This window comes from Hoplias malabaricus, chromosome 3 (assembly GCF_029633855.1).
Source record: "Hoplias malabaricus isolate fHopMal1 chromosome 3, fHopMal1.hap1, whole genome shotgun sequence".
Lineage (NCBI taxonomy): Eukaryota > Metazoa > Chordata > Actinopteri > Characiformes > Erythrinidae > Hoplias > Hoplias malabaricus.
In genome coordinates, this window is record NC_089802.1 from 39,699,678 (window position 1) to 39,726,477 (window position 26,800).

The 26,800-nt window shown below is 39.1% G+C and overlaps 3 protein-coding genes across 3 annotated transcripts; all 3 read left to right on the plus strand.

Annotated features, from left to right (window-relative positions):
• The first annotated feature begins 4,597 nt into the window (after window positions 1-4,597).
• On the plus strand, window positions 4,598-5,509 carry LOC136691451 (odorant receptor 131-2-like). The gene has a single exon (XM_066664009.1). The coding sequence runs from the start codon at window positions 4,598-4,600 to the stop codon at window positions 5,507-5,509; it is 912 nt and encodes a 303-aa protein (XP_066520106.1).
• A 2,893-nt stretch (window positions 5,510-8,402) lies between these two features.
• LOC136691452 (odorant receptor 131-2-like) lies at window positions 8,403-9,314 on the plus strand. Its single transcript, XM_066664010.1, has one exon. It carries the CDS (start codon window positions 8,403-8,405, stop codon window positions 9,312-9,314), a length of 912 nt encoding a protein of 303 aa, XP_066520107.1.
• Window positions 9,315-24,319: 15,005 nt separating this feature from the next.
• LOC136691453 (odorant receptor 131-2-like) lies at window positions 24,320-25,204 on the plus strand. Its single transcript, XM_066664012.1, has one exon. The coding sequence runs from the start codon at window positions 24,320-24,322 to the stop codon at window positions 25,202-25,204; it is 885 nt and encodes a 294-aa protein (XP_066520109.1).
• The last annotated feature ends 1,596 nt before the right edge of the window (window positions 25,205-26,800 follow it).

Below are 26,800 nucleotides of genomic sequence, written 5' to 3' on the forward strand. Positions count from 1 at the left end.
GAATATAACAACATGGCTTACACAATGATCTGTATTTAACCTCCCAAAGTTGTAATATTGCTGCTTTGCCAAAATGTTACATCTTAGCATTGAGTCAAAACTCTAAATAAGTGCATTTGTCTTATTTTCCTCAAAAACAGGTTGTTGTAAAAGCCACTGAACGCTCTACAAAGACTTTCCAGCAGTAGACATTTGACTGTTTCAAATCACTTAATGTGGAAATAACTCCAAATTCGAGAGATGGCTAACTGCATTACAGGGAAGTGCTACAAAAATAAACAATTAGTGTTACAAATGAGTTTATTTTTTAATTTACACAGTGAATAAATACTTTCAGACAAGTTAAATTTCAGCCAAGTACAAACAAGAATCATTTTTGTCCCTTTACATTTACATTTATGCATTTGGCAGATGCTTTTATCTAAAGCAACTTAAGAGGATCTAACATTCAAACTACAGCACAATTTATACAAATTACTTTATATTGAGTGCAATATGCCAGGAAGTAAAAAGTGCATTAAAGAAAGACTTTCAGTGCAAGAGATACTCTCTGAAGAGCTGGTTCTTCAATGATTTCTTGAATGCGGAGAGGGTTTCTGTTGCTCCTCTAACTTTTCTATATTAAAAGATGCATAGCTTCTGAATTTAAACCAGAGAGAACTGTGTTTTCTGCAATCGTAGATGTCCCCTTAAACAGGTTCTGCATGAAGAAATGAAACCTACTCTCTATGGAACTGCCAATGTGTTCTCTAGATCCAAGCTCATCTCACAGGGTCCAAATGTCATTTAGAAATGTATGATGTGGTCAGAGGAGTGCTTCATGAAGAGGAGAATTAGACAATGATGGCCATGAACACTCGAGAAGATGATGTCTTGTATAAATTCAAAAATTCAATATGGAAATTTCAACTGCCAAACAATTAACCCTTTGAACCAGAACATATTATATAAGGTAGAAACACACCTTATATAATCAGCTTTGTAAGTCTTGAATGTCTGAATGCTTCTGTGAGCTCCGTATACCGTTAGAAAGCGCAGATCCTACCGTTTCTAAAAATAGCGCTCTCATCGCGCTGCTGTGAAGCCTCTGGGAGTAATCCAGTGTGAAAAACCATCTAAAAATCAAGGCGCTCCTTCAAAATTTTGGTCTTATGTCCTTGTCATGAAAGACTAATTATAGGCGCTAAAATCATAAAAAAAAAAACGCTGAAAAAGGGACAAGAAAGACGCTGTTTACTTTCAGTTTCGTTTTGACTCACATAACGTCAACCCACGCTGTCTCTGGGCAGAAAAATATGAGTCATCAGCAAAAACATATTTCTATTATTGATTTATAGTTTTTCAAGGTTTTTTTAGGTTTCACATCAAATAACACTGCATTAGATCAACAAATATAAACTAAAAAGCTTAAATAATTATTTATTGTGTGTTTTCTAAATAAACAAGTATTATTTCATCATTTTTTAAAAAGATTATAATAATAATAATAACTGTAAACATTATCAGCATCTGAGAAAACTGCCAAAGTACCAAAATGTTTTTTATTTGTTGGGATATTGTCCATATTTGCCCTGAACTAAATTCCTGAAAGTCTGGGCCTGCTGTGACTGTCAGAACTTAATCAGTCATACATCCCAGAGCTTAGAATATCAAGAAAAATATGTCCGTCTGATGCTAAAAATTTATTTTGTCACAGTAATATGACATGTAATAAATTAGCATCAAAAATGCTTATGTTTTCAACTAAAATACACCTCACACTAACAATCTGTGTCAAGATATCCACTGTGGGAATATTATTTCAAGGCTGTGCATTGACAAATATGAAAAAAAAAGCAGGCGCTAGGTAAAATTTTTGGTCAAAACATGACAAATTTATAGAAAAATTGATTTATCGGTCAGCATGAAAACCTCAAGTGATTACATATTTGAGTAGCTAAGGTTCTTTAGAAAATAAAACAACATAGCCATATTCAATATGTCACATAATTACTGTTTAAATGCAACTGAAAGAGGCACTGACAAAAAAACGGAATAGCAAAATAGCTATATATATAGGGTCCATCGAGTTAAACAATGTAATTAAAAGGAAAGATGATATAACACAGTTATAAACAGGCCTCTGTGCAGTTGTTCAGTTAAATAATTGCAAAGCTATTCTTTATGCTTTTGTCAGTTAAATAAAACTTCAAGACAGTTAACAAATAGTAGGCAAGGCAAGGCAAGTTTATTTATAGAGTACCTTTCATACAAAAGCAATTCAAAGTGGTTTACATAAGAAACAGTTAAATTAAAAGCAAGAATTAAAATCATAAAATTCCAATAAAACAATTAAAATATTGCAGTAATAGGGAAGTCATAAAAAGAGTAAAATGATTAAATGATTAAAAATTATTAAAATAATTTAAAATGATACAATAAAAGAAAAGAACTAAAGTGCTGTTACTGAATGAAAGTGCAGAGTATTTGAAACTGCGCTGTAAGCCCGCTCAAACAGGAATGTTTTAAGCCTTGATTTAAAAGTGCCTAAAGTCGGGGCTCTTCTAATATCCTCAGTCGGCTGGTTCCATTTAAGAGTGGCGCCGGAGCTAAACACTGCCTCTCCATGTTTACTTTTCACCTGAGGCAGAATTAACTAACTAATTCCTAAAGATCTGAGAGCTCTGGTCGGCTCATATCTCTTAGCAGATCTGATAAATACTCTGGTCCTACACCATTAAGACGTTTATAGACCAGTAATAACACCTTAAAGTCTATTCTGTAACAGACTGGTATCCAATGTAAGGATTTGAGGATGGGGGGTGGGGGGTGGGGGTGATGTGATCTCTTCTTTTGCTTCTAGTGAGAACTCTGGCAGCTGCATTTTGAATCAGCTGAAGCTGTTTAATGGTCATTTTTGAAAGTCCATTTAAGAAACCATTGCAGTAATCAATGCTAGAAATAAAAGCATGGATAAGTTTCACCAGGTCTGGTTTTGTCAGAAAATCTCTAATCTTACTGATGTTCTTAAGATGGTAAAATGCTGATCTAGTAACCACTTAAATATGATTACTAGAACTGAGATCTGAGTCCATTAATACATCAAGGTTGTGAGCCAGCTTTTTAGGTTTGAGGGCTCTCTAGTCCAGATACGCAGCCAATCTTTGTCTCTCATTGCTGTTCCCAAATAGTATAATCTCAGTTTTATCTTTATTCAGCTGCAGAAAGTTGTGTCCCATCCAGTTACTGATGTGTTCAAGGCACTTGCATAATGACTCAACTGGACCAGAGTCATTTGGGGACAGGGCCATATAAATCTGAGTATCATCTGCATAGTTGTGATAGGACAGCCCATAGTCCTGTAGAATCTGGCCAAGAGGAAGCATATATAATAAAAGTGGACCAAAAATAGAGCCCTGGGGGACACCACAGGTCACTGGCATGTTCTCTGAAGTATTATTTTCTATTTCTACAAAGTAGTTCCTGTCTTCTAGGTAAGAAACAAACCACTTCAGGGCTGTTCCTGAGAGTCCAACCCAGTTTGGAAGTCTTTCTAAAAGAATCTTATGGTCAATGGTATCAAAGGCAGCACTAAAGTCAAGAAGTAATAGAAGAGATACCTTTCTAGCCTCCGTATTTAGGTGAATGTCATTAGTTACCTTGATTAGAGCAGTCACAATGCTGTGATTAGATTGTACCCAGACTGGAATTTGTCTAGGCTACTGTTTATGGACAAGAAACTAGTGATTTTCTCAATGATTTGGCCAATGAATGGAAAATTAGAAATTGGTCTGTAGCTGCTTATCTGAGATGATTCTAAATCTTTCTTTTTTAGAAGAGGCTTTACAACTCCAGTTTTAATGAGCTCGGAAAGACCCCCAACATGAGTAAGGTGTTTACAATATGGAGTATGTCTGGTGCTATAGTGTGAAGCACACTCTTTAAAAAATTTGGTTGGTAGTCTGTCAAGACTGCAAGTGGATGGTTTGAGATGAATAACTGTGTCAATTAAAACTTCAGTGTTTACAATACTGAACATTTTAACTAAGGAGTTTTTATGAGGTGATGTAGAGGGTACAGACTCATTGTTGTATATAGATGTACTAATTGCTTGTCTGATATTCTGGATTTCAGTGTTACAAAAAAATGCAAACACATTACATCTCTCAGTTGATACTAATTCAGGGGCCATTGGTGTGGGTGAGTTAGTAAGTCTTTCGACCGCAGCGATGAGGATTTTGCTGTGGTTAATGTTGTTGTTGATGATGCTAGAGAAATAGAATTGTCATGTTTTGCATATTATTATGTTGGAGTCAGACCAAGAATAAATCCTCATTAACAGATAAAGGAGAACCCTTTGGACATTGCCTTGTGTTTGTGCTGAATCATCTTGGTCTGACTGCTGTTATCAGCGCCACAAGGGAAAAGCAAGGCTCAGTAACAGAGTCTAAAACAGTATAAAATAGGAGTGACCCAAGTGCTGAAGTCCTTGTTGGAGACAACATTGACAAGTTTTGCCCATGAATTACAATTTACCCTCCTTCCTCTAGTACAGTTAACAGAATGATCAAACATTTAAAGTAACCTAAAGAACATAAATTATGCAATTAATAAGAGAATGAACTCCACCCGGGATCCTTTTGAAGATGCTTTGGTAAAACATGGTATTGTGGTTGGACTTGGTGTCTTCATTACTTACATCAATGGGATCTTTGTGTTTGCTTTTTTTAAGCACTCTGTTTTCTACACAGACCCGAGATACATTCTGTACATTCACCTTGTCATCAATGATTTAATTATGCTCTTTCTTACAGTTTCTCTGTATGTTCTGAGCTACGCTTCACCTCTTGTGAATGCTGCTCTCTGTAGTGTTCTGCTTCTTTTTGCTTCAATGACCTCAGAAAACTCTCCTCTGAATCTTGCTGGAATGGCTATAGAACGCTACATTGCCATCTGCAAACCACTGCATCACCCTCAGCTGTGTTCAGTGAACAGGACCTACATCCTCATCGGCTTGATCTGGCTTCTGAACTTCATTCCTGCTCTTACTGATATCTTCATTCTCTTGGTGAATGAACCCATCAGTGTTTTCTCAACATCAATAACATGCTACAGCAAAAGATTGTATGGCTCAGATCAGCATCTCATTAGAGCCATCTTTGTTGAGTCACTTTATTTATTGTGTGTTTTCCTGACACTAGTCTTTACTTACATCAAAGTTCTTCAGGCGGCTAAAGCTGCAACATCTGATCAGGTTTCTGCCACTAAAGCCAGGAACACTATTCTGCTTCATGGTTTGCAGCTCCTCCTCTGCATGCTCGCGTATGTTACTCCATTTGTAAACTATTTTCTTTTGGCATTGTTTCCAAAATATTGGGGCATGATATTGTTCTCTACCTACCTACTGTCTAATATTCTCCCCAGGCTTCTCAGTCCTCTTATTTATGGGGTCAGGGATCAAAAAATGTTTAAATATGTCAAAAGCTATTTAACATGCAGTCTTTACTTTTTAAATATCAAACCAAATTAAATAGATCTCAGTGGAAAAAAACAAACATGGCTGGTATTAATAATGTTCATGTGACATACATTTTCTTCACAACTTGCTCATTTGTAAAATACCTTCACTATGGGAATAAACCATTATCTCTGAGCATTTTGAGGATATAGAATACACCCACCCATGTCCATATATGCTTAATGTAATATAATTACATTTTAGACCATGTTTTGGTTCATTTGTTGTGACAATGACACAGTGTAAAGTGGCAGCTGCTGTTTTCAAATGTTTTATGGTTTGTACACATTATCACATTATGTTTGAGTTTAGTCCTGGACTAAACATGACTTTTTTATAGATCATCACAATATTATGCCACACTGTGATATTGGTTTGTACTGTATGTAACATTTGTAAACTACTGGAATAAAATGCAAAATGTCTCCCTCATAATGCTTGTATATCATGGCCCTGCATTTGTACACCAAGGCCTGAAGATTTACAAATCTTCTGCAAGTAGTTCTGATCTGTTCCAAACATTTAAGTCATAGTAAATAAGAGAAGAATCTGGTCCAAAGCTTTGTGAGTATGGGCTCAAGTTTTCTGCTCCAGAATGTCCTTCATGTAACATATTCTTTTGAGTTTTTACTGCAGAAAAGATCTGTCAAGCTTAAAGTGAATGGTATACATGTGTGCACATGCTGAATGTGGAGGTAAAAGTTTCTCATTTGCTTTTACTCTTTTTTTGTTTTATTCTTGTAGCAGCACCTGCCAGTACTTTATAAAGTGCTAACACTTTTCCAATCCATACTCTTTGTTCTGTTAAAGCTACAGCATTCATATCCTAAAAGTTTTTATATGAATTTAACAAAATTGCTTACACAATGATCTGTATTTAACCTCCCAAAGTTGTAATGTCACCGCGACCCTGAAATGGAGAAGCAGAGAAGAAAATGATGATGATGATGAAGTGGTAATATTGCTGATTTGCCAAAATGTTACATCTTAGCTTTTGAGTCAACTCTAAATAAATGAATCTGTCTCGTTTTCCTCAACGACAAGTTGTTGTACAAGCAACTGAATGCTCTAAAAACATTTTCCAACAGTAGATCTTAAAATTCAGGCGGAGCTAACAGGGATTCACTTGAAAAAAAAAAAAAAAACTTGGAAAATTCACCTGCCAAATGATTAAAATGTATAATTAACAGGAAAGGTGATATAACACAGTGGTAAACATGCCTCAGTCCCAGCTTAAAAAATACAATCAAGTTGTTCAGGTAAGTCATTGGCAAACTTTTCTTTGTTCTTTTGTCAGTTAAATAAACATTTGAGAGTTAACAAATAACAGATAATTGTTTGTGTTGCATTTTACAAAAGTATCACCACTATTCTGGAAATGATATTTGTGGGTGGAGGGCTTTCACAAAGCTGACACACAGTGATCTGACCTCTCAATCAAACAACGGACACAGTGTGTTTCAGATGTTCATTGTTTTAGATCACTTAATGTGGAAATAACTCCAAATTTGACAGATGGCTAACTGCATTACATAAACTGCTACAAAAATAAATAATTATTGTTAAATATGAGTTTCTTTTTTAATTTAAACAGTGACTAAAAACTTACAGACAAGTTAAACTTCAGCCACATACAAACAAGAATCATTTTTGTCCACTAACTTACTGTTCTACCTTAAAAGACACATAGCTTCTGAATTTAAACCGGAGAGAACTGTGTTCTCTGCAATCGTAAATGTCCCCTTAAACAGCTTCTGCATGAAGAAATGAAACCTACTCTCTGTGGAACTGCTAATGTGTTCTCTAGATCCAAGCTCATCTCACAGGGTCCAAATGTGATTTAGAAATGTATGATGTGGTCAGAGGAGTGCATCATGAAGAGGAGAATCAGACAATGATGGCCATGAACACTCGAAAAGCTGATGTCTTTTATAAATTCAAAAATTCAACTTGGAAAATTCAACTGCCAAATGAATAAACAATGTAATAACAAGGAAAGATGATATAACACAGTGATGAACAGGCCTCTGTCCAGTTGTTCAGTTAAATCACTGGAAAACTATTCTTTGTGCTTTTGTTAAATAAACCTTCAAGAGAGTTAACAAATAGTAGATTGTTTCTGTTGCATTTTACATATGTCTCAAATTTTCAGAAAAGGGGCTTATAAGAGAAAGACTCTCAAAAAGCTGACATCTGACCTGTCAATAAAACATAAATGTCACGGTGGTCATAAACCTTAGTGTCATGAATCTTAATGTCATAGGTTTTAATCACTCAACATTTAATTATGACACCCCCCGCGACCCTAAATTGGATAAGCGGTTACAGATAATGGATGGATGGACGGAGTTTCAGTGGATTTCCTCACTGAAAGATGTGATCTCCTTAATCACACAAGGCACTTTCCTAGATGAATCACTAGAGGTCAGTAACAGACCTGATATCATATTATGTTCTTGGTGAATATGGTTTATACAAATCTGGAATAGAGAGGATTTGGATGCAATAATAAAGACACGGTATGATATAAAGTTAAGAATTCTCCAAAACTGAACAAATGAATAATGGACATTTTCTGAAAACCTCCAGTGATTGCTGTCTGGACAAAACAGCCAAACCAAGAATAAATCCTCATTAACAGATAAAGGAGAAACTTTTGTACATTGCCTTGTGTTTGTGATGAATCGTCTTGGTCTGACTGCTGTTGTCAGCACCTCAAGGGAAAAGCAAGGCACAGTAACAGTATAAAATAGGAGTGACCCAAGTGCTAAAGTCTTTGTTGGAGACAACATTGACAAGTTATACGCATGAATTGCACTTTACACTCCTTCCTCTAGTACAGTTTACAGAATGATCAAACATTTAAAGGAACCTAAAGAATATAAAGTACATAATTAATAAGAGAATGAACTCCAGCCGGGATCCTTTTGAAGATGCTTTGGTGAAACATTGTATTGTGGTTGGACTTGGTGTCTTCATTACTTACATCAATGGGATCTTTGTTTTTATTTTTTTTAAGCACTCAGTTTTCTACACAGACCCGAGATACATTCTGTACATTCACCTTGTCATCAATGACTTAATTATGCTCTTTCTTACAGTTTCTCTGTATGTTCTGAGCTATGCTTCACCTCTTATGAATGCTGCTGTCTGTAGTGTTCTGCTTCTTTTTGCTTCAATGACCTCAGAAATCTCTCCTCTGAATCTTGCTGGAATGGCTATAGAACGCTACATTGCCATCTGCCAACCACTGCATCACACTCAGCTGTGTTCAGTGAACAGGACGTACATTCTCATCAGCCTGATCTGGCTTCTGAACGTCATTCCTGCTCTTACTGATATCTTCATTCTCTTGTTGAATGAACCCATCAGTGTTTTCTCAACATCAATAACATGCTACAGCAAAAGATTGTATGGCTCAGATCAGCATCTCATTAGAGCCATCTTTGTTGAGTCACTTTATTTATCGTGTGTTTTCCTGACACTAGTCTTTATTTACATCAAAGTTCTTCAGGCGGCTAAAGCTGCAACATCTGATCAGGTTTCTGCCACTAAAGCCAGGAACACTATTCTGCTTCATGGTTTGCAGCTCCTCCTCTGCATGCTCGCCTATGTTACTCCATTTGTAAACTATTTTCTCTTGGCATTGTTTCCAAAATATTTGGGCATAATTTTGTTCTCTACTTACCTACTGTCTAATATTCTCCCCAGGCTTCTCAGTCCTCTTATTTATGGGGTCAGGGATCAAAAAATGTTTAAATATGTCAAAAGGTATTTAACATGCAGTCTTCACTTTTTAAAGATCCAACCAAATTAAATAGATCTCAGTGGAAAAAAAAACAAGCAAATATTGCTGGTATTAATAATGTTCATGTAATATATATTTTGTGTAATATTTTTTCATTTGTAAAATATCTTCACTATGGGAAAAAAATATTATCTCTGAGCATTTTTTTATTATAGAATACACCCACCACTGTCAATATATGCTTAATGTAATATAATTGTAATATAACATAATGTAACAGGGACATTATGTTTGAGTTTAGTCCTGGACAAAAGGACTTTTTAATAGATCATCAAAATAATATGCCACACTGTGATATTGGTTTGTACTCTGTGTAAAATTTGTAAACTACTGGAATAAAATGCAAAATGTCTCCCTCATAATGCTTGTATATCATGGCCCTGCATTTGTACACTCTAGAATATACTTCATGTAACATATTCTTTTGAGTTTTTACTGCGGAAAAGATCTGTCAAGTGTAACGAGTAGAACTATACTCGTATTGTAGGGGTATACAAATACAAAACCCTTCAGATGGCAGGACACCCAAGGATCTGCCCCCTACATGATTCCTGTGTAGCCTATGCTGTTCTATATTAGCGTGAGGTAGTAAAGCTTCAAGATCTTAAGAGAGTCACAGGGCTAACCTGAAATATTGAGCTGGTAGCATGCAGCCTATGTGACTTTAGTCCAAATTTAGCATCTACCTAAATCAAGCTAATTATATCCCCCTCTCCATAAGCAGTCAGAATCAGCACAGGTCCATACTCTGAAGAGCCTTTGACAACACTAACTTTGTTTAAAGTAAAATCTCAAAGAGTTTTTATTTGTACACAATTAATTTTGTCCAAAAATCTTTTTTTTTACATAAAGAAAATTAGTGGAACATATGCTAAACTAAGATCCCACTTAGTGTTTTTTTTTTTAGTCAGCAATATTCAGCAACCAGTAAGTAGAGTTGTATTAAAGGCAGTGTTCTAAAACTCAAACATTTCACTACTCTTAACTTTTCCCGTTGTTAGCTTCTCTTGGTGTTTTACAATTTACACAGCTGGTCAGTATTCCATATAAAAGAATCTATTGTTTTACTTTCTAAGACACTGTGTTCATCTTGGGGTGGCCTGGAGGGTTGAGACCTGGAGGTTGTTTGTTCGAGTCCCACTCCGGGTGACTGTCTGTGAGGAGTTGGTGTGTTCTCCCCATGGGTTTCCTCCGGGTGCTCCAGTTTCCCCCCACAGTCCAAAAACACACATTGGTAGGTGAATTGGCGATTTAAAAAAGTGTCCGTAGGTGTGTGTGTGTGTGTGTGTGTGTGTGTGTGTGTGTGTGTGTGTGTGTGAGTGAATGTGTGTGTTGCCCTGTGAAGAACTGGCGCCCCCTCCAGGGTGTATTCCTGCCTTGCACCCAATGATTCCAGGCAGACTCTGGACCCACCGTGACCCTGAACTGGATAAGCAGTAACAGATAATGAATGAATGTGTTTGACTTATTAAACATTGTAAATACAATAATGAACATAGAAAACTCATTTATCCCCTTTTCCACAATAAAGTCAGTCTCTAGTGACATTTTAAGTAGAACTACAAAACTCTTCTTTTCAGGTTAAAGTCACTTTTCTTTGGCTCAGTGCTAGAGCAAAGAGAATCTCCTGGCAGGGTGTACTCACGAAAGGAACGAGAGATATCCTGACAGTGTCTCTTTAATGGCGGTTACCAAAGGAGTTAGGAAGTTTGAGAGCATTGCTGCATCTTTTATGTTAAGCTGTCTGTTTCCAGGATTTCGAGGGTGTCTGGGGATATCCGAAACGTCCATTCACTCTGACTTGTGAAGCCATAAAATCGAGTCTGTTTTATTTAGACTTATATTTAACTACAGTATATCATTCATTGGCTGTACTTCAGAAACCCCTCTGCTCACGGCCATTACACAAAATCTTCCACCAGGTCTCCCTCTTCTTCATCCCGCTTCTTTCTGATCCTGCCCCTGTCGCTCCTCATTGTATAACAGATATACTCTCCAACTTCTCATTGGCTCCTACACCTTACAAGTCCTTACACTCATCTCTCTTTTAGTCCATTGTTTAAAGGAGCATCCATTGCTTAAAGGAGCATCCAACTGTTATACACTGTTGCACCCAGCATTGCACTTCTTTTGCCATAGTTGGCCAATAATAACTCCCCCTCAATAAGTTCAGTGTGCTATTTTTACCAAAATGTCCACCATGGTCGTTTTTTGTCTCAAAGACCTTCCTTTGCAAGGAGTTTGGCACGATTAGCTGACACACCTCTTCACCATCTCGAGGATCACTTACACATCTGAACAAGACCCCATGTTTTAACTTCAGATGCTCCCACTGTCAAATCTTTTCCGCTGAGCCACGCTCATTTCACACAACTGCTGCCTGCATGGTTTGTGGCCCACTCACACTGCAGCTGCCACAGGCCCAGTATCCGGGTCCTGCATCTGAAGCTTCTGAAGCTCTTCCCAACTATGCCCACAGATGGTGCTTTTTACAATCGACTGGGCAGCCATTTGCATTTCAGGTTTTCTTTCCACAGCTTTATGGGCAGGCCAAAGACAAGCTCTCACTTCCTCCTCTTTCATTACCAAAAAGTCCCTCTCACAATCTTCCACTTCTGGCTCCGGAGTAAATGTAATGCGAGACAATACATCAGCATTCTTGTTTGATCTTCCTGTCTTATACTGCACTTCGAAATTGAACTCTGCCAGCTGCTACCCACCTTTGCTCTACTGCACCAAGGTTTGCAGTTTCCAAATAACGAAGGGGATTGTGATCGGTGACAACGGTGAACTTTGAATAGAGTAGCAAGACTCTACATTTCTCTGTGACCGCCCACTTAAGAGCTAGCAGCTCCAGCTCCAATGCACTATAATTCTTATCATTCTTCTCTGATCCCCACAAACCTCGACTGGCAAAAGCTATTCAAACATTTCATACACGCTCAACCCCTCCTTGCCACTGACTTAACACTGCTCCAAGTCCTTGGTGACTACCATCTGTGGTCACAACAAAAGGGAGCTTAAAATCCGGATAAGCAAGTACTGGAGGTGCCATTAAGCATTCCCTCAACTTATCAAAAGCTGCCTGGCATTCCACGCTCCACCTGAAAAGCTGTGATTGAGTTCTAGTATCACCCTTCTTGGTCCTGCCCACGAGTACATAGAGGGGTTCTGCCAACTGTGCAAAATGAGGCACAAACCTTCAGTAAACAGAGACATAAATCCCACAATTTGCCTAACGTCTTTTATGGTGCATGGTATTGGCCAACTTTTCAGCACTTTCACCTTCTCAGCATCTACTTGTACCCTCTTAGCAGACACAATATGCCCTAGGAACTTCTTAAGCAGAAAACATTTCTTGGGTTTCAGCTTAAGGCCATGCTCTCAGAGATGCTTAAACACCAGATCCAACTTTTCACAATGACTTTCAAAGTCTTTGGAGAATACGAAAATATCATCCAAATAGACCAGCAAAGTATCAAACGTCAGATCACCAAGGACTAGCTCCATTAATCACTGAAATGTGGCGGGTTGGTATAGACCAAATGTGTGGTGACAGCTGTTTTCTCTTGATCTCGTTCCTCCACATACTTTACAGAAAGTATCCTGCAGTGAGGTCCAGAGAGGAAAACAAACGTGCCTGGCCTAAAGCATCTCACAACTCCTCTACCCTGGGGAGGGGATACGCGTCTTACACTATTTGTGTTACGTGTTACACTATTTAACTTTCTATAGTCACAGCAGAATCACACTGATCCATCCTTTTTTATAACAGTCCCAGCAGGTGATGCCCAAGGACTGCAACTCTCCTTTAACACCCCTTGTGCAACCAGGTCTTGTACATGCATGTTTTTCCAGTAACTGGTTTAATCTTTGGATCTGCATGGGTGTGAGACCTTGAAGATTAGCTTGTACCGGGATAGACAATGAGCTAATGTGTTTTATTTCAGTCACAATTTCTTCAGTCAGAGTTTTCACATGCATTTCTCCAGTAGCCTCTTCAAAGGCCACCAGCTCTTTTGGCAGGACCTTCATTGGCTTACTCAGCTCTGCAATCCTTGCCCGGGAGGATAGAACAACCGGCTCTTTGCCTGAGTTAAGTATCCTCAAAGGTAATTTTCCCTCCACCATACGTGTGTAGCATGCAGAGCTGTCACTGGGCCATTAGATATTTTTGGGCTTGGGCAGCCACCGTAGTTGAGGAGCAGTCCCCCCCCCCTTCTCTCCTGGGTCATGCTGTTGCTCATTAGCTCCAGTGTATATATACGCAGTTAGCATGTGGTAGGCTAAGCTTCCACTTTTTATTCCAATTTTTATTCCACTTATTACTTTTTATTTTGAGTCATGGTACTGCAGTGCTTGCTGCTGAGCGTCTCTGACATTTTACCAGAAAGAAGACAGGTGCCACTCCCGTCGATTCACAGTGCGCCCTATAGGGACTCTTCCCCGGAGTCATGAGGCCTCTAATTCTCAGCCGGTGGAAAACTAGCTCCCTTCCAGGTGCAGAACCACACCGTGGGAGGGGACAGTATTGGCTCTACCTCACAGCCTTCTTTACTTCAGTCGACCAGTCCATCCTTAGTTGGACAGTGCCCAAAATTGGCTATTCGCTTGGGGGGTGTGGTGGTGAACTGTTTGCTTTATACAGGGTCGATGGTTTCAACCATAGTTGAGAGTTTCTTTCATCAACACATTCAGAGTGACTTGCGTTCTTGCCGGTGGTTGCAGCTCCGCACGGCTAATGGGTTTTGGAAATACCCTATGTAGGCTACGTTGAGTCAACTGTTGAGGTACTTGGAAAATCCCTCCCTAACCATGGTTAGTTGGTAATTAAAGATCCCCCAGGTTGTAGTACCTCACCTATAGTCCCTGGCGTGTTGGGTATGAATGTCATTCGCGAGTGTTATCAGGAACTTTTCTGTCAGCATGGTCCTGCATTGTTTGATTTGCTGCCAGTTGTGCACGCATCCCCACCTTGGCAGCAAGCCCTGCAGTTTTGTCATCAGGTTTCTGATAGGTCCTCTATACGAGTCACAGGGGTAGCTAGGGTTAGGGGACAGAGACCTATTCAAATACCAGCAGGTACATTCAAGATGGTTGCTGCCACAAGTTCCAGTCATCTCAGTGAGTGCACTACTGGGACTTTGGTCGGACCTTCTGATGCTTTTGGTGCCTTACCTGGCCTGTTGGTTGCTGTCTCCCTAGTCAAAGTAGTCAGAGGGACTGTATATGTGCCCGTGGTAAATGTGGGTTGCACTAGGGTTGTTCGGCCCCGTGCCGTCCCTTAGGATTGTTGACCTGCGCGCAGGTTGTGAGTCTGCCTCTTGGAGTTACAGAGGAAATGAGTGAGCCCCCTATGGTTGTTGCCCAGGTTCAGGCTCAAACAGCTCAGTCCAGTTCGATTTTGGAGCAAATTGAAGCATTGGATCTGTCTATTTTGTCCCCAGTAGATCAGGGAAGGGTACAGTCCCTTTTCTGTAGGTATGCTACAGTGTTCTCTTCCTTCGAAGGGGATTTTGGCTGTACAGGTTTAATATCCCATGACATCCCTTTGTTGGATGAGGTGCCAGTAAGACTGCTGTTAAGGCTCACATTCAGCAGCTGCTTCAGAAACAGGTTATTCAGGAAAACTGTAGTCCTTATACCTCGCCTATTGTCCTGGTTAGAAAAAAAGATGGTACCCTCCATATGTGTGTTGACTACCATCAGTTTAACAGCAAAACAGGAAGGATGCACCGCCTAGGATATCCATTGCCTAGGATTGAGGAGACTTTAGATGCCCTATTAGGTGCCCAGTCGTTTTCGACAATAGATTTAGCTAGTGGGTACAACCAAATCCCAGTTACTGAGGGTGATCGTCAAAAGACAGCTTTTTGTACCCCCTTTGGTTTATTCCAATTTAATCACATTACTTTTGGGTTGTGTAATGCCCCTAGCACCTTTCAAACTGATGGAAAGGATGTTCAGTGATCAGAATTGCCAATCAGTGTTGCTGTATCTGGATGACATTATTGTGTTCTCTTCTGACCTAAATCAGCACTTGAGTCATTTGGAGTTGGTGCTAAATCGACTAGGTCAAGCTGAGCTGAAAGCCAAGTTGGAGAAATGTTGTTTCTTCCGCTGTCAAGTCCGGTACCTGGGTCATTTGGTGTCTGATAAGGGAGTATCCCCAGATCTTGAGAAGGTATCTGCTGTGACAAATTGGCCCCGTCCCATGTCCGTTTCTGAGTTATGTTCATTCCTGGGTTTTGCCAGTTATTACCGGTGGTTTATTAAGGGGTTTTCAAAAATGGCTGCTCCATTGCATCGCTTAGTTGCTGAATTGGGTGATACAAGGACTAGGAAGGGCCCTGGTTCCCAGTTGTCAGATTTCTGGTTAGAGCCATGTGAGACCAGCTTTCAGACACTGAAGTCCAAGCTTGTGAATGCATCTACACTTGTCTTTGCCAACTTCTCACATCCATTTATCTTAGAGGTTGATGCTAGTCACCAGGGCTTTGGAGCAGTGCTCTCCCAGGAACAGGATGGTCGAGTGCGTCTCGTGGCCTATGCAAGTCATAGTCTCAACCCTAATGAAAAGTTGTATAGCTCAATGAAGCTGGAGTTTTTGGGTTTGAAATGGGCAATGACAGAAAAATTTTGTGAGTATCTTTGGGGTCAGGAGTGTGTTGTTTGGACTGACAATCACCCCCTGAGCCATTTGAATACTGCCAAGTTGGGTGCTACAGAGCATTGTTGGGTTGCTCAGTTGTCAGCATTTAATTATATTATCTGTTATCAACCAGGCCGTATAAATAAAAATGCTGATTCCTTATCTCGGCAGAGAATGTCCAGACCAGAAGAGCTGCAGGGTTCAGTAGTGGGCAGTGTGACATTGCCTCTGGCTCTTCGGCAGCCGGTTAGGGAGGCAGCCCCTTCACCATCAGTAGCTCAGTTTTTTATTTCTGCTTATCCCTTCCGTGATTTTGGGGACTTGAAGTGTTTGCAGGAAGCCGATCCAGCTATCTGCAGTTTTAATTCTTTTTGGCAGGAGCATAGACTACCTAGTCGGAGTGTGAGGGAAGACTTGTCAACCCGGACTCAGGGGTTCCTTCGCCAATGGGATAGGATTGTCCAGCGTAATGACTTGTTGTACCGTAGGATTCTGAAGCCTGGTGGTGGCGAAGAGATTCTGCAGCCATCTGGAAGATTCTGCTTCCAGAATGCCTTCAGGAGGAAGTGCTGCAACAATTGCACAACCTGCATAGTCATCAAGGGATAGAGCATACTACAGCATTAGTAAGGGAGCGGTGTTATTGGCCTGGAATGGCTAATGATATTAAGCAGTGGTGTCAGCAATGTGAGAGGTGTACCATTGCTAAACCCCCACAGAGACAGTTGCGTGCTCCAATGGGACACCTTTTGGCTTCGAGACCAAATGAGGTAGTGGCCATTGACTTCTCTTTTTTGGAGCCTGCTAGGGATGGTACTGAACAGGTTCTAGTTATAACTGATGTTTTCTCTAAGTTTACTCAAGTGATTCCTACTCAAGATCAAAGGGCTCAGACAGTGGCCAGGGTGCTTGTTCAGCACTGGTTTATTCGTTATGGGGTCCCTACCCGTCTACATTCAGATTGTGGTGCAAGCTTTGAGAGTTCTCTTGTCCACCAGCTCTGTGATTTGTATGGAATTCAGAAGACACAAACTACTCCATACCATCCGCAAGGCAATGGCTAGTGCGAGGGATTTAATCGGACAATGCATAACCTGCTGCGCACATTATCCCAGGAACAGAAGAGCCATTGGCCAGATTATTTGCCTCAGTCAGTTTTTAAGTATAATTCATCTGTCCATCAGTCTACAGGGGAATCACCATATTTCCTCTTGTTTTGCCAAGAACCCCAACTCCCAGTGGACTTCCTGTTGGGTTGGTTCCTGGAGAATGAGGGTAGAGCAGTTGGTGATTGAGTATCTGATTCAAGTGGTATGGCTGTTGTACACTTCAGACCCTGGTGTTAGTCCATGTGTGGGGTGTCACCATTGGAGATGGCCCAGGTGGAGTGGAGCAGAGCTTCTCCTAGTCTCTTGCTGTTTTGCCTTTGTGGATACGTTGTGGGGTTGAACCACTTTTATATTGTTTTATCTGGTTGTTTCTTTTATTTGGATTATTTGCCCTTGTGGGTTTTCTTGTTTGTTTTGTTATTGAGTTCTTTTGTTTTCTTTGCCTTTTAAATTAACCCTTTATTTTGGTTATTATTTTGGATTGTGTTTGGGCTGTGGGTATTACAGTCCTTTTTAAGCATTTGATCTGTTTTACATAATTGTGTATTTTACCTGCTCTTGCAGAGCAACCTGGTACATGAGTGTCCTTTTGGTTGACTGGTTATCCTCTTTGGACATTTCTTTCCTATTTCCTGGGCACTTGATCTGCTGTGTGTGGAGTCACTACCCTATGAGGGTTCTTTTTGGTAACCTGTGTGTGTGTGAGTTGTATAGTCTCTAGTATTGGAACTCTGTATAGGAGAGTGTCTGCTTGGAAACCAGTTAAAATATATGCAAATGGTGGAATCATATGGTGAGCCAATATAGTCAATAACCTTGTTGGGGTTATTCTTAGAGGTGAATATGTAAAACCCCACTGTATTCTCTTATGTTTTATTTTGTTTTAATCTTATCAATAAAGTTGTTATTTTAAATGTTTATAAGGCAACTGGTATTAAGTAAAGGACTTTGTACGCTGAACTCCATTTCGTGTCTCTTCTCTTTTGTGAACGTACCTGTGTGCTTTTGGGAAAGTACTTAGGGTTATTTCCTAGGGTGAAACTACCTAGGTGGCATAGTCAGGTTCAAACTAATCTAAACACTAACCAAGGCCACACGTGTCAAAACACTGGCAACCAACAGCCCATTGGGCAAACTGGCAACCGGTGATTCTTCTTCTAGCACTTGGCATATTTTTTTTTTTGAGAAATCCTGCATCGGCCCTCAATGACAGCTTCAGTGTGTGGGGGGACAATAATAGCCTGTCGGCTAGCCACTTTCACATTGCCAATATTCCCAGCTGGGCCCTCGCACTGCTCTTCCTTCTCCATTTCAGCAATAATGCGGTGCAGATTGGTTCTTTCATGGTGCATATTATGCCTGGTCATCACCTGTGTTCCTGACATGCCAGCGAAAAGGCTGCGAAGTTCACCAAGCACATTCATCCCCAAGATCCCTGGGACTTCCTGCTTTCCTTTCCCTTCTGTGTGATTGTCCTGTAATACAAACACACTTTCCCTGAAGTTTTTTTTTTTTTCCAAAACATTCAATGTCAGCATATAGGCAGCCAAGGACTGGAATATCCAGTCCATTTGCAGCAGTCAACTTAACTCACTTTGCGGGTGAAAGCCCTTTCCCCTCAATGAAATTGAAATGACCCTCTTGAAATGAGCCTCAGACATGGTTGTCACCTCAGAGCCTGTGTCTAGTAGACAGCATGTCTTCACTCCATCTATTAACACCTCTAGGGTAAGACAATTTCCAAATGCACCATCTGCCTGTGCCCGACCATTCTCAACTGCTTGCGAAACCGGAGCACCTGATCCGAAAGACGCCATACTGGCGGCCACGTTTGGCCCTTATCATGCTCCTGATCCTGCACCTCAGATTTAACAACATCAAGTTGTAAAATCCAGTCGAGCGCAATTGAGACTTAGATTTAACTATGGTATAGCACCCGTTGTCTGTACTTCAGAAACCTGTCCACTCACGGCCATTACAAAAACGTCCACCGTCTCCCTCTTCTTCGTCTCGCTCCTTTCTTATCCCACACCTGTTGCTCCTAATTGGGTACCAGATATACTCTCCAACTTATCATTGGCTCCTACACCTTACAAGTCCTTACGCTTTTCTCTCTTTTAGTCCATTGCTTAAAGGAGCATCCTTTAAAAAAGAAAATAGAAAGTCAAAAAAAAACAATGACTGTTTCCTTTGGTTTGATACAGTCACATCAATATGGGCTGTCACAGAAGCTGAATATGAATGGTGTACATGTGTGCACATGCTAAATGTGGAGGCAAAAGTTTCTCATTTGCTTTTACTCTTATTTTGTTTTATTCTGGTAGTAGCCCCTGCCAGTACTTTATAAAATGCTAACAGTTTTCCAATCCATACTCTTTGTTCTGTTAAAGCTACAGCATTCCTATCCCAAAGGTTGTTTATATGAATATAACAACACGGCTTACACAATAATTTGTATTTAACCTCCCAAAGTTGTAATTTTGCTGATTTGCCAAAATGTTACATCTTAGCTTATTATCTTATTTTCCTCAAAAACAGTTGTAAAACCCACTGAATGATCTACAAACATTTTCCAGCAGTAGATCTTGAAATTCAGGCAGAGCTAATGGGGAATCACTTGGGAAAGAAACTTGGAAAATTCACCTGCCAACTGATTAAAGTGTATAATTAACAGGAATCTGTCACAGAAGAAAACTGGGCCCACTCATCAATGCAAACACACATTGGACCTAGTGTTAACACGGGGCATTGAGATAAAAAAATCTATCCAATCTCTCGCTACATGAGACCATCTCTGATCACCATCTAATCACATATGAAATTGTGTTAAACTTTGATATTTGTCCACAACCACGCTATATTAGAAAGCGCACTAAAACATCCTCAACAGTTAGTGATTTTATCAACAACCTTCCAGACCTTACCACCATTTCTTTTCCAACTCACCCAAATGACCTTGAGCTCATTACAAACAACCTACAACACTTATTGTGTACAAACCTAGATAGTGTTGCACCAGTCAAGACCAAACAATTTAGAGAGAAAAGGCTTGCTCCATGGTACAGTGACAGCACGCGTGCATTAAAACTGGCTGCTCGTAACCATGAACGTAAATGGAGACACACAAAACTAGAATGTTTCCGAATTGCATGGCAGCACAGCCTCACCGACTACAAACATGCCTTATCTAAAGCCAAATCACAGTACATCTCTTCCCTTATAGAAAACAACAAAGACAACCCTAGATTCCTTTTTAGCACTGTATCAAATCTAATTGGAAACAAAAAGGAAATCAACCCCATTGTTCTCTCTGATTTCTGTAGCAATGACTTTATGAGGTTTTTTAATGATAAAATTGATTGCATTCGCCTCAAAATCCAAAATCAGTCCAAAGTCACATCGGCTCCCGTAGATGAACCCCCCACCAGCTCTGAGGTGCACTTAGACTACTTGAATTCTGTCGATGAAAATGACTTGCTTAGTTTAATTAGCTCATCTAAATCAACTACATGCTTACTGGATCCTGTACCAACACAATTATTTAAACAAATTTTACCTAAAGTCATTAGATCATTGCTCACAATAATAAACTCATCCCTCAACATTGGATATGTACCAAAACCTCTGAAACTAGCGGTAATCAAACCAATTATTAAAAAACCCAATCTTGACCCTCTTGTACTCGCAAACTACAGGCCAATATCAAACCTCCCTTTTATTGCTCTAAGATTCTAGAAAAAGTCGTGTCACAGCAGTTGTGCTCTTATCTACAAAACAATGACATTCATGACATTTTTCAATCTGGATTTAGACCAAATCACAGCACAGAAACGGCTCTAACAAGAGTAACTAATGACTTACTCCTTTCACATGATAAGGGCTATATCTCTATTCTGGTGCTGCTTGACCTTAGTGCAGCATTTGATACCATAGATCATGTGATGCTTCTTGATAGGCTGGAAAATCTGGTAGGAATAAAAGGATCTGCCCTCTCTTGGTTCAGATCTTATTTATCCGATCGTTACCAATTTGTTTATCTGAATAATAAATCCTCTAATCATACTTTAGTTAAATATGGTGTTCCACAAGGATCAGTGCTTGGCCCTGTATTGTTCACACTCTACATGCTGCCACTGGGTCGACTAATCCGTAAGCATGGGATTCAATTCCACTGTTATGCTGATGACACACAACTGTATATATCAGCCAAACCCAATGATGTTGCTTGTCTACATAAAATAACAGAATGTCTAACTGAAATTAAAGACTGGATGATGCAAAACTTTCTCATGTTAAGTTCTGATAAAACTGAGGTCTTGTTACTAGGTAAAGATACTCAGATACATTCACTAAGAAATGCTGCTATTAACCTTGATAATTCAACAGTAAAACACAATGCCATCATTAAAAACTTAGGGGTAGCCTTTGATTCGACTCTCACATTTGATACCCACATATCCAATACAGTCAAAACCGCCTTCTTCTACCTACGCAATATTGCCAAAATTCGGCATATTTTATCATTAAAAGATGCAGAGAAACTAGTGCATGCTTTTATAACTTCACGTCTAGACTACTGCAATGCGCTCCTGGCAGGGAGCTCGTGCAAAGCGTTACACAAGCTTCAGTTAGTTCAAAATGCAGCAGCCAGGGTGCTCACTAGAGCTAGAAAATTCGAACATATCACCCCAGTTCTCTCGTCCCTAAACTGGCTACCTGTAAAATTTCGCATTGACTATAAAATACTCCTCTTAGCTTATAAATCTCTAAATGGTTTAGGCCCGCAGTATCTTAATGAACTTCTCATACCTTATCGCCCATCACGTACACTTCGTTCACAGGATGCCCATCTACTCTTTGTTCCTCGCATTAAGAAAAACACAGCAGGAGGAAGAGCCTTTTCTCACAAAGCTCCTCAACTCTGGAATAGCCTTCCGGTTACTGTTCGGGGCTCAGACACACTCTCAATCTTTAAATCTAGATTAAAAACCTACCTTTTCAAACAAGCTTTTGGTTAATCACTCACCTTCAGGTTACTCCTTCTATATTGGTGTTCGGGCTGGTTTTCATATTATCACTGTTCTGTATTAATCCTGTCATATTACCATAGCTACAGCATTCTTAGTTAGCTTTGTAGTAACCGCCAACACGCTGTCTGTCGCTGGGTTCTCTTGCCTGACCAGTGGAAGCTTTTTTCGCAGGACAAATTTCCCCGTTCTTTACCATGACCCTACTAACCTCTGTATTTTTATTTGTTCCCTTTGTCTGGCTTTCTTTCTCCTGTCTCTCTCTCATGCTTTGAGATGTCCTGCTGCTCTCCAGGTGTTGCCCTGATCCAGCCCGTGTCCTGTACAAGATCCTGGCCTTGTCTCATCTACACTATCATGCTTGGCCATGCTGTTTTATCTCAGATTAACTCTGCACCTAATTTTAACTCACACTGAATCCCTGATCACCTCCTCCTTCATCAGACTCATACATCACTAATATCATCATCCTCACCATTTTCATTTCTGCTTCTCCATCATCACTAATATACTACATTTATATTACTATAACCCCTTCATCGGTCATTTCACTTTTACTTCTGTTCTCTGTTGTGTCTCCGGTGTCGACCCGAGGAGGATGGGTTCCCCGTATGAGTCTTGGTTCCTTCCAAGGTTTCTTCCTCGTGTGCTGAGGGAGTTTTTCCTTGCCACTGTTACCCCTGGCTTGCTCATAGGAGGCTTGGACCCGGATTTCTGTAAAGCTGCTTTGTGATGACTTTTTGTTGTGAAAAGCGCTATATAAATAAATTTGATTGATTGATTGATTGATAAAACACAGCGGTAAACATACCTCTGTCCCAGCTTACAAAATACAATCAATTTGTTCAGTTAAGTCATTGGCAAATTTTTCTTTGTTCTATTGACAGTTAAATGAACATTTGAGAGTTAACAAATCATAGATAATTGTTTGTGTTGCATTTTATAAATATCGCCACTATTCTGGAAATGGTATTTGTGGATGGAGGGCTTTCACAAACACCCAGTGATCTGACCTCTCAATCAAACAATGAACACAGTGTGTTTCAGATGTTCACTGTTTCAGATCACTTAATGTGGAAATAACTCCAAATTCAAGGGACAGCTAACTGCATTACAGAAAGTGTTACAAAAATAAACAATAAGTGTTACATAGGAGTTTCTTTTTTTAATTTATACAGTGAATAAAAACTTACAGACAAGTTAAACTTCAGCCACATACAAACAAGAATCATTTTTGTCCACTAACTTACTGTTCTACCTTAAAAGACACATAGCTTCTGAATTTACACATAGCTTTTATAAATTCAAAAATTCAACTTGGAAAATTCAACTGCCAAACAATTAAACAATGTAATAACAAGGAAAGATGATATAACCCAGTGATGAACAGGCCTCTGTCCAGTTGTTCAGTTAAATCACTGGAAAACTATTCTTTGTGCTTTTGTCAGTTAAATAAACCTTCAAGAGAGTTAACAAATAGTAGATTGTTTCTGTTGCATTTTACATATGTCTCAAATTTTCAGAAAAGGGGCTTATAGGAGAAAGAGTCTCAAAAAGCTGACATCTGACCTGTCAATCAAACATAAATGTCACAGTGGTCATAAACCTTAGTGTCATGAATCTTAATGTCATAGGTTTTAATCACTCAACATTTAATTGTTACATTTTCAGTGGATTTCCTCACTGAAAGATGTGATCTCTTTAATCACACAAGGCACTTTCCGAAATGAATCACTAGAGGTCAGTAACAAACCTGATATCATATTATGTTCTTGGTGAATATGGTTTATACAAATCTGGAACAAAGAGGATTTGGATGCAATAATAAAGACACGGTATGATATAAAGTTAAGAATATTCCAAAACTGAACAAACGAATAATGGACATTTTCTGAAAACCTCCAGTGATTGCTGTCTGGACAAAACAGCCAAACCAAGAATAACTCCTCATTAACAGATAAAGGAGAAACATTTGTACATTGCCTTGTATTTGTGCTGAATCATCTTGGTCTGGCTGCTGTTGTCAGCACAACAAGGGAAAAGCAAGGCACAGTAACAGTATAAAATAGGAGTGACCCAAGTGCTAAAGTCTTTGTTGGAGACAACATTGACAAGTTATACGCATGAATTGCACTTTACACTCCTTCCTCTAGTACAGTTTACAGAATGATCAAACATTTAAAGGAACCTAAAGAATAGACAGTACATAATTAATAAGAGATAATAATGAACTCCAGCCGGGATCCTTTTGAAGAAACTTTTGTGAAACATTGTATTGTGGTTGGACTTGGTGTCTTCATTACTTACATCAATGGGATCTTTGTATTTGCTTTTTTTAAGCACTCTGTTTTCTACACGGACCCGAGATACATTCTGTACATTCACCTTGTCATCAATGACTTAATTATGCTCTTTCTTACAGTTTCTCTGTATGTTCTGATCTATTCTTCACCTCTTGTGAATGCTGCTGTCTGTAGTGTTTTGCTTCTTTTTGCTTCAATGACCTCAGAAAACTCGCCTCTGAATCTTGCTGGAATGGCTATAGAACGCTACATTGCCATCTGCAAACCACTGCATCACCCTCAGCTGTGTTCAGTGAACAGGACTTACATCCTCATTGGCCTGATCTGGCTTCTGAACTTCATTCCTGCTCTTACTGATATCTTTATTCTCTTGGTGAATGAACCCATCAGTATTTTCTCAACATCAATAACATGCTACAGCAAAAGACTGTATGGCTCAGATCAGCATCTCATGAGATCCATCTTTGTTGAGTCATTTTATTTATCTTGTGTTTTCCTGACACTAGTCTTTACTTACATCAAAGTTCTTCATGCGGCTAAAGCTGCAACATCTGATCAGGCTTCTGCCACTAAAGCCAGGAACACCATTCTGCTTCATGGTTTGCAGCTCCTCCTCTGCATGCTCGCCTATGTTACTCCATTTGTAAACTATTTTCTCTTGGATTTATTTCCAAAATTCAAGAGCATAATGTTCATTACTTACATACTGTCTAATATTCTCCCCAGGCTTCTCAGTCCTCTTATATATGGACTCCGGGATCAAAAAATGTTTAAATATGTCAAAAGGTATTTAACATGCAGTCTTTAATTTATAAAGATTGAACCAAATATGATGAACACATTTTCAATACCCAGACAAAAGACTACTGACACTTGATTTCATGTGTCAGTAAAAGCTGTGGGTGTGTGTTTAAACTGAGGTTTTAGAGCAAAATAAATAGGTCACAGTGGGGAAAAAAAATAAACAGTGCTGGTATTAATAATGTTCGTGATATATATATTTTCTGCACGGGTTGCTCATTTGTAAAATACCTTCACTATGGGAATAAACCATTATCTCTGAGCATTTTTGAGGAACAAAGAAAAAAAAACACCCACCACTGTTAAAATATGCTTAATGTAATATAATTACATTTTAGACCATGTTTTAGTTCATATTTTGTGACAATTACATAGCGTAAAGTGGCAGCTGCTATTTTCAAATGTTTTTATGGTTTGTTCTAACAGGGACATTATGTTTGAGTATAGTACTGGACCAAACATCACTTTTTCATAGATCATCACAATATTATGCCACACTGTGATTTTGGTTTTTAACATATGTCCTTTTTGTAAACTCCTGGAGTCTTGTTAATGCTACAAAATGCAATATGTCTCCCTTGTAATCCTTGTGTATCATCACCCTGCATTTGTACACATAAGCAACATGGCTTGCACAATAATATGTATTCAACCTTTCAAAGTTGAAGTGTTGCTGCTTTGCCAAAATGTTACATCTTAGCTTATGAGTCAAAACTCTAAATAAATGAATCTGTCTTATTTTCCTCAAAAACACGTTGTGAAGGTCACTGAATGCTCTACAAACATTTTCCAGCATTTCCATACAACGGTCATAAACCTTAGTGTCATGAATTTTAAACTCATCCTTAGGTTTTATTTTATGAACATTTAACTGACATTTTCAGTGGATTTCCACACTGAAAAAAAGTGATTTCTTTAATCACACACACACTTCACATTTGTAGTTGAACTACTAGAGGGCAAAAACAAACTTGATTTTTCTATTGTGTTGTGGGGATTAAGTAAATAGATAGATAGATAGATAGATAGATAGATAGATAGATAGATAGATAGATAGATAGATAGATAGATAGATAGAAAGAAAGAAAGAAACATAATGTATTAATTCCAAGGGGAAATACAAGCCAAGAATATAATTAATGTGTAATATCAAACTGAAATAGAGTGGACTGGGATGCAATACCGAAGACAAAGGATGGTATAAAGTGAAGAATATTCCAAAACTGAACAAATTAATAATGGACGTTTTCTGTAAAGCCACAGGGACAACTGTCTGGATAAAGATGTAGAAATAAATTCTAATGAACCGCTGAATTAGAAGCTTGTGTACATTGCCTTGTGTCTGTGCTGAATGTCATGTTGTTATCATCTTGGCCTGGCTGCTGTTGTTAGCATCACAAGGGAAAATCTAGACACAACAACAGAGACTAAAACACAGTATAAAAGTGGAGTGTCAAAAGGGCTGGAGTCTTTGCTTTAGACATCATTGACTGGATTTATCTCCATGTAGCAAACTTTACAGTCCTTTTTCTAGAACTTTTTACAGAATGATTAAAATTTTAAAGTAAGCTAAAGAATAGAGAGTACTGTTTTTAATGAGAGA

Bases quoted from the DNA above. Each gene is read 5' to 3' on its own strand.
- LOC136691453 (XM_066664012.1), top strand. From the start codon at position 24,320: ATGAACTCCAGCCGGGATCCTTTTGAAGAAACTTTTGTGAAACATTGT.
- LOC136691452 (XM_066664010.1), top strand. From the start codon at position 8,403: ATGAACTCCAGCCGGGATCCTTTTGAAGATGCTTTGGTGAAACATTGT.
- LOC136691451 (XM_066664009.1), top strand. From the start codon at position 4,598: ATGAACTCCACCCGGGATCCTTTTGAAGATGCTTTGGTAAAACATGGT.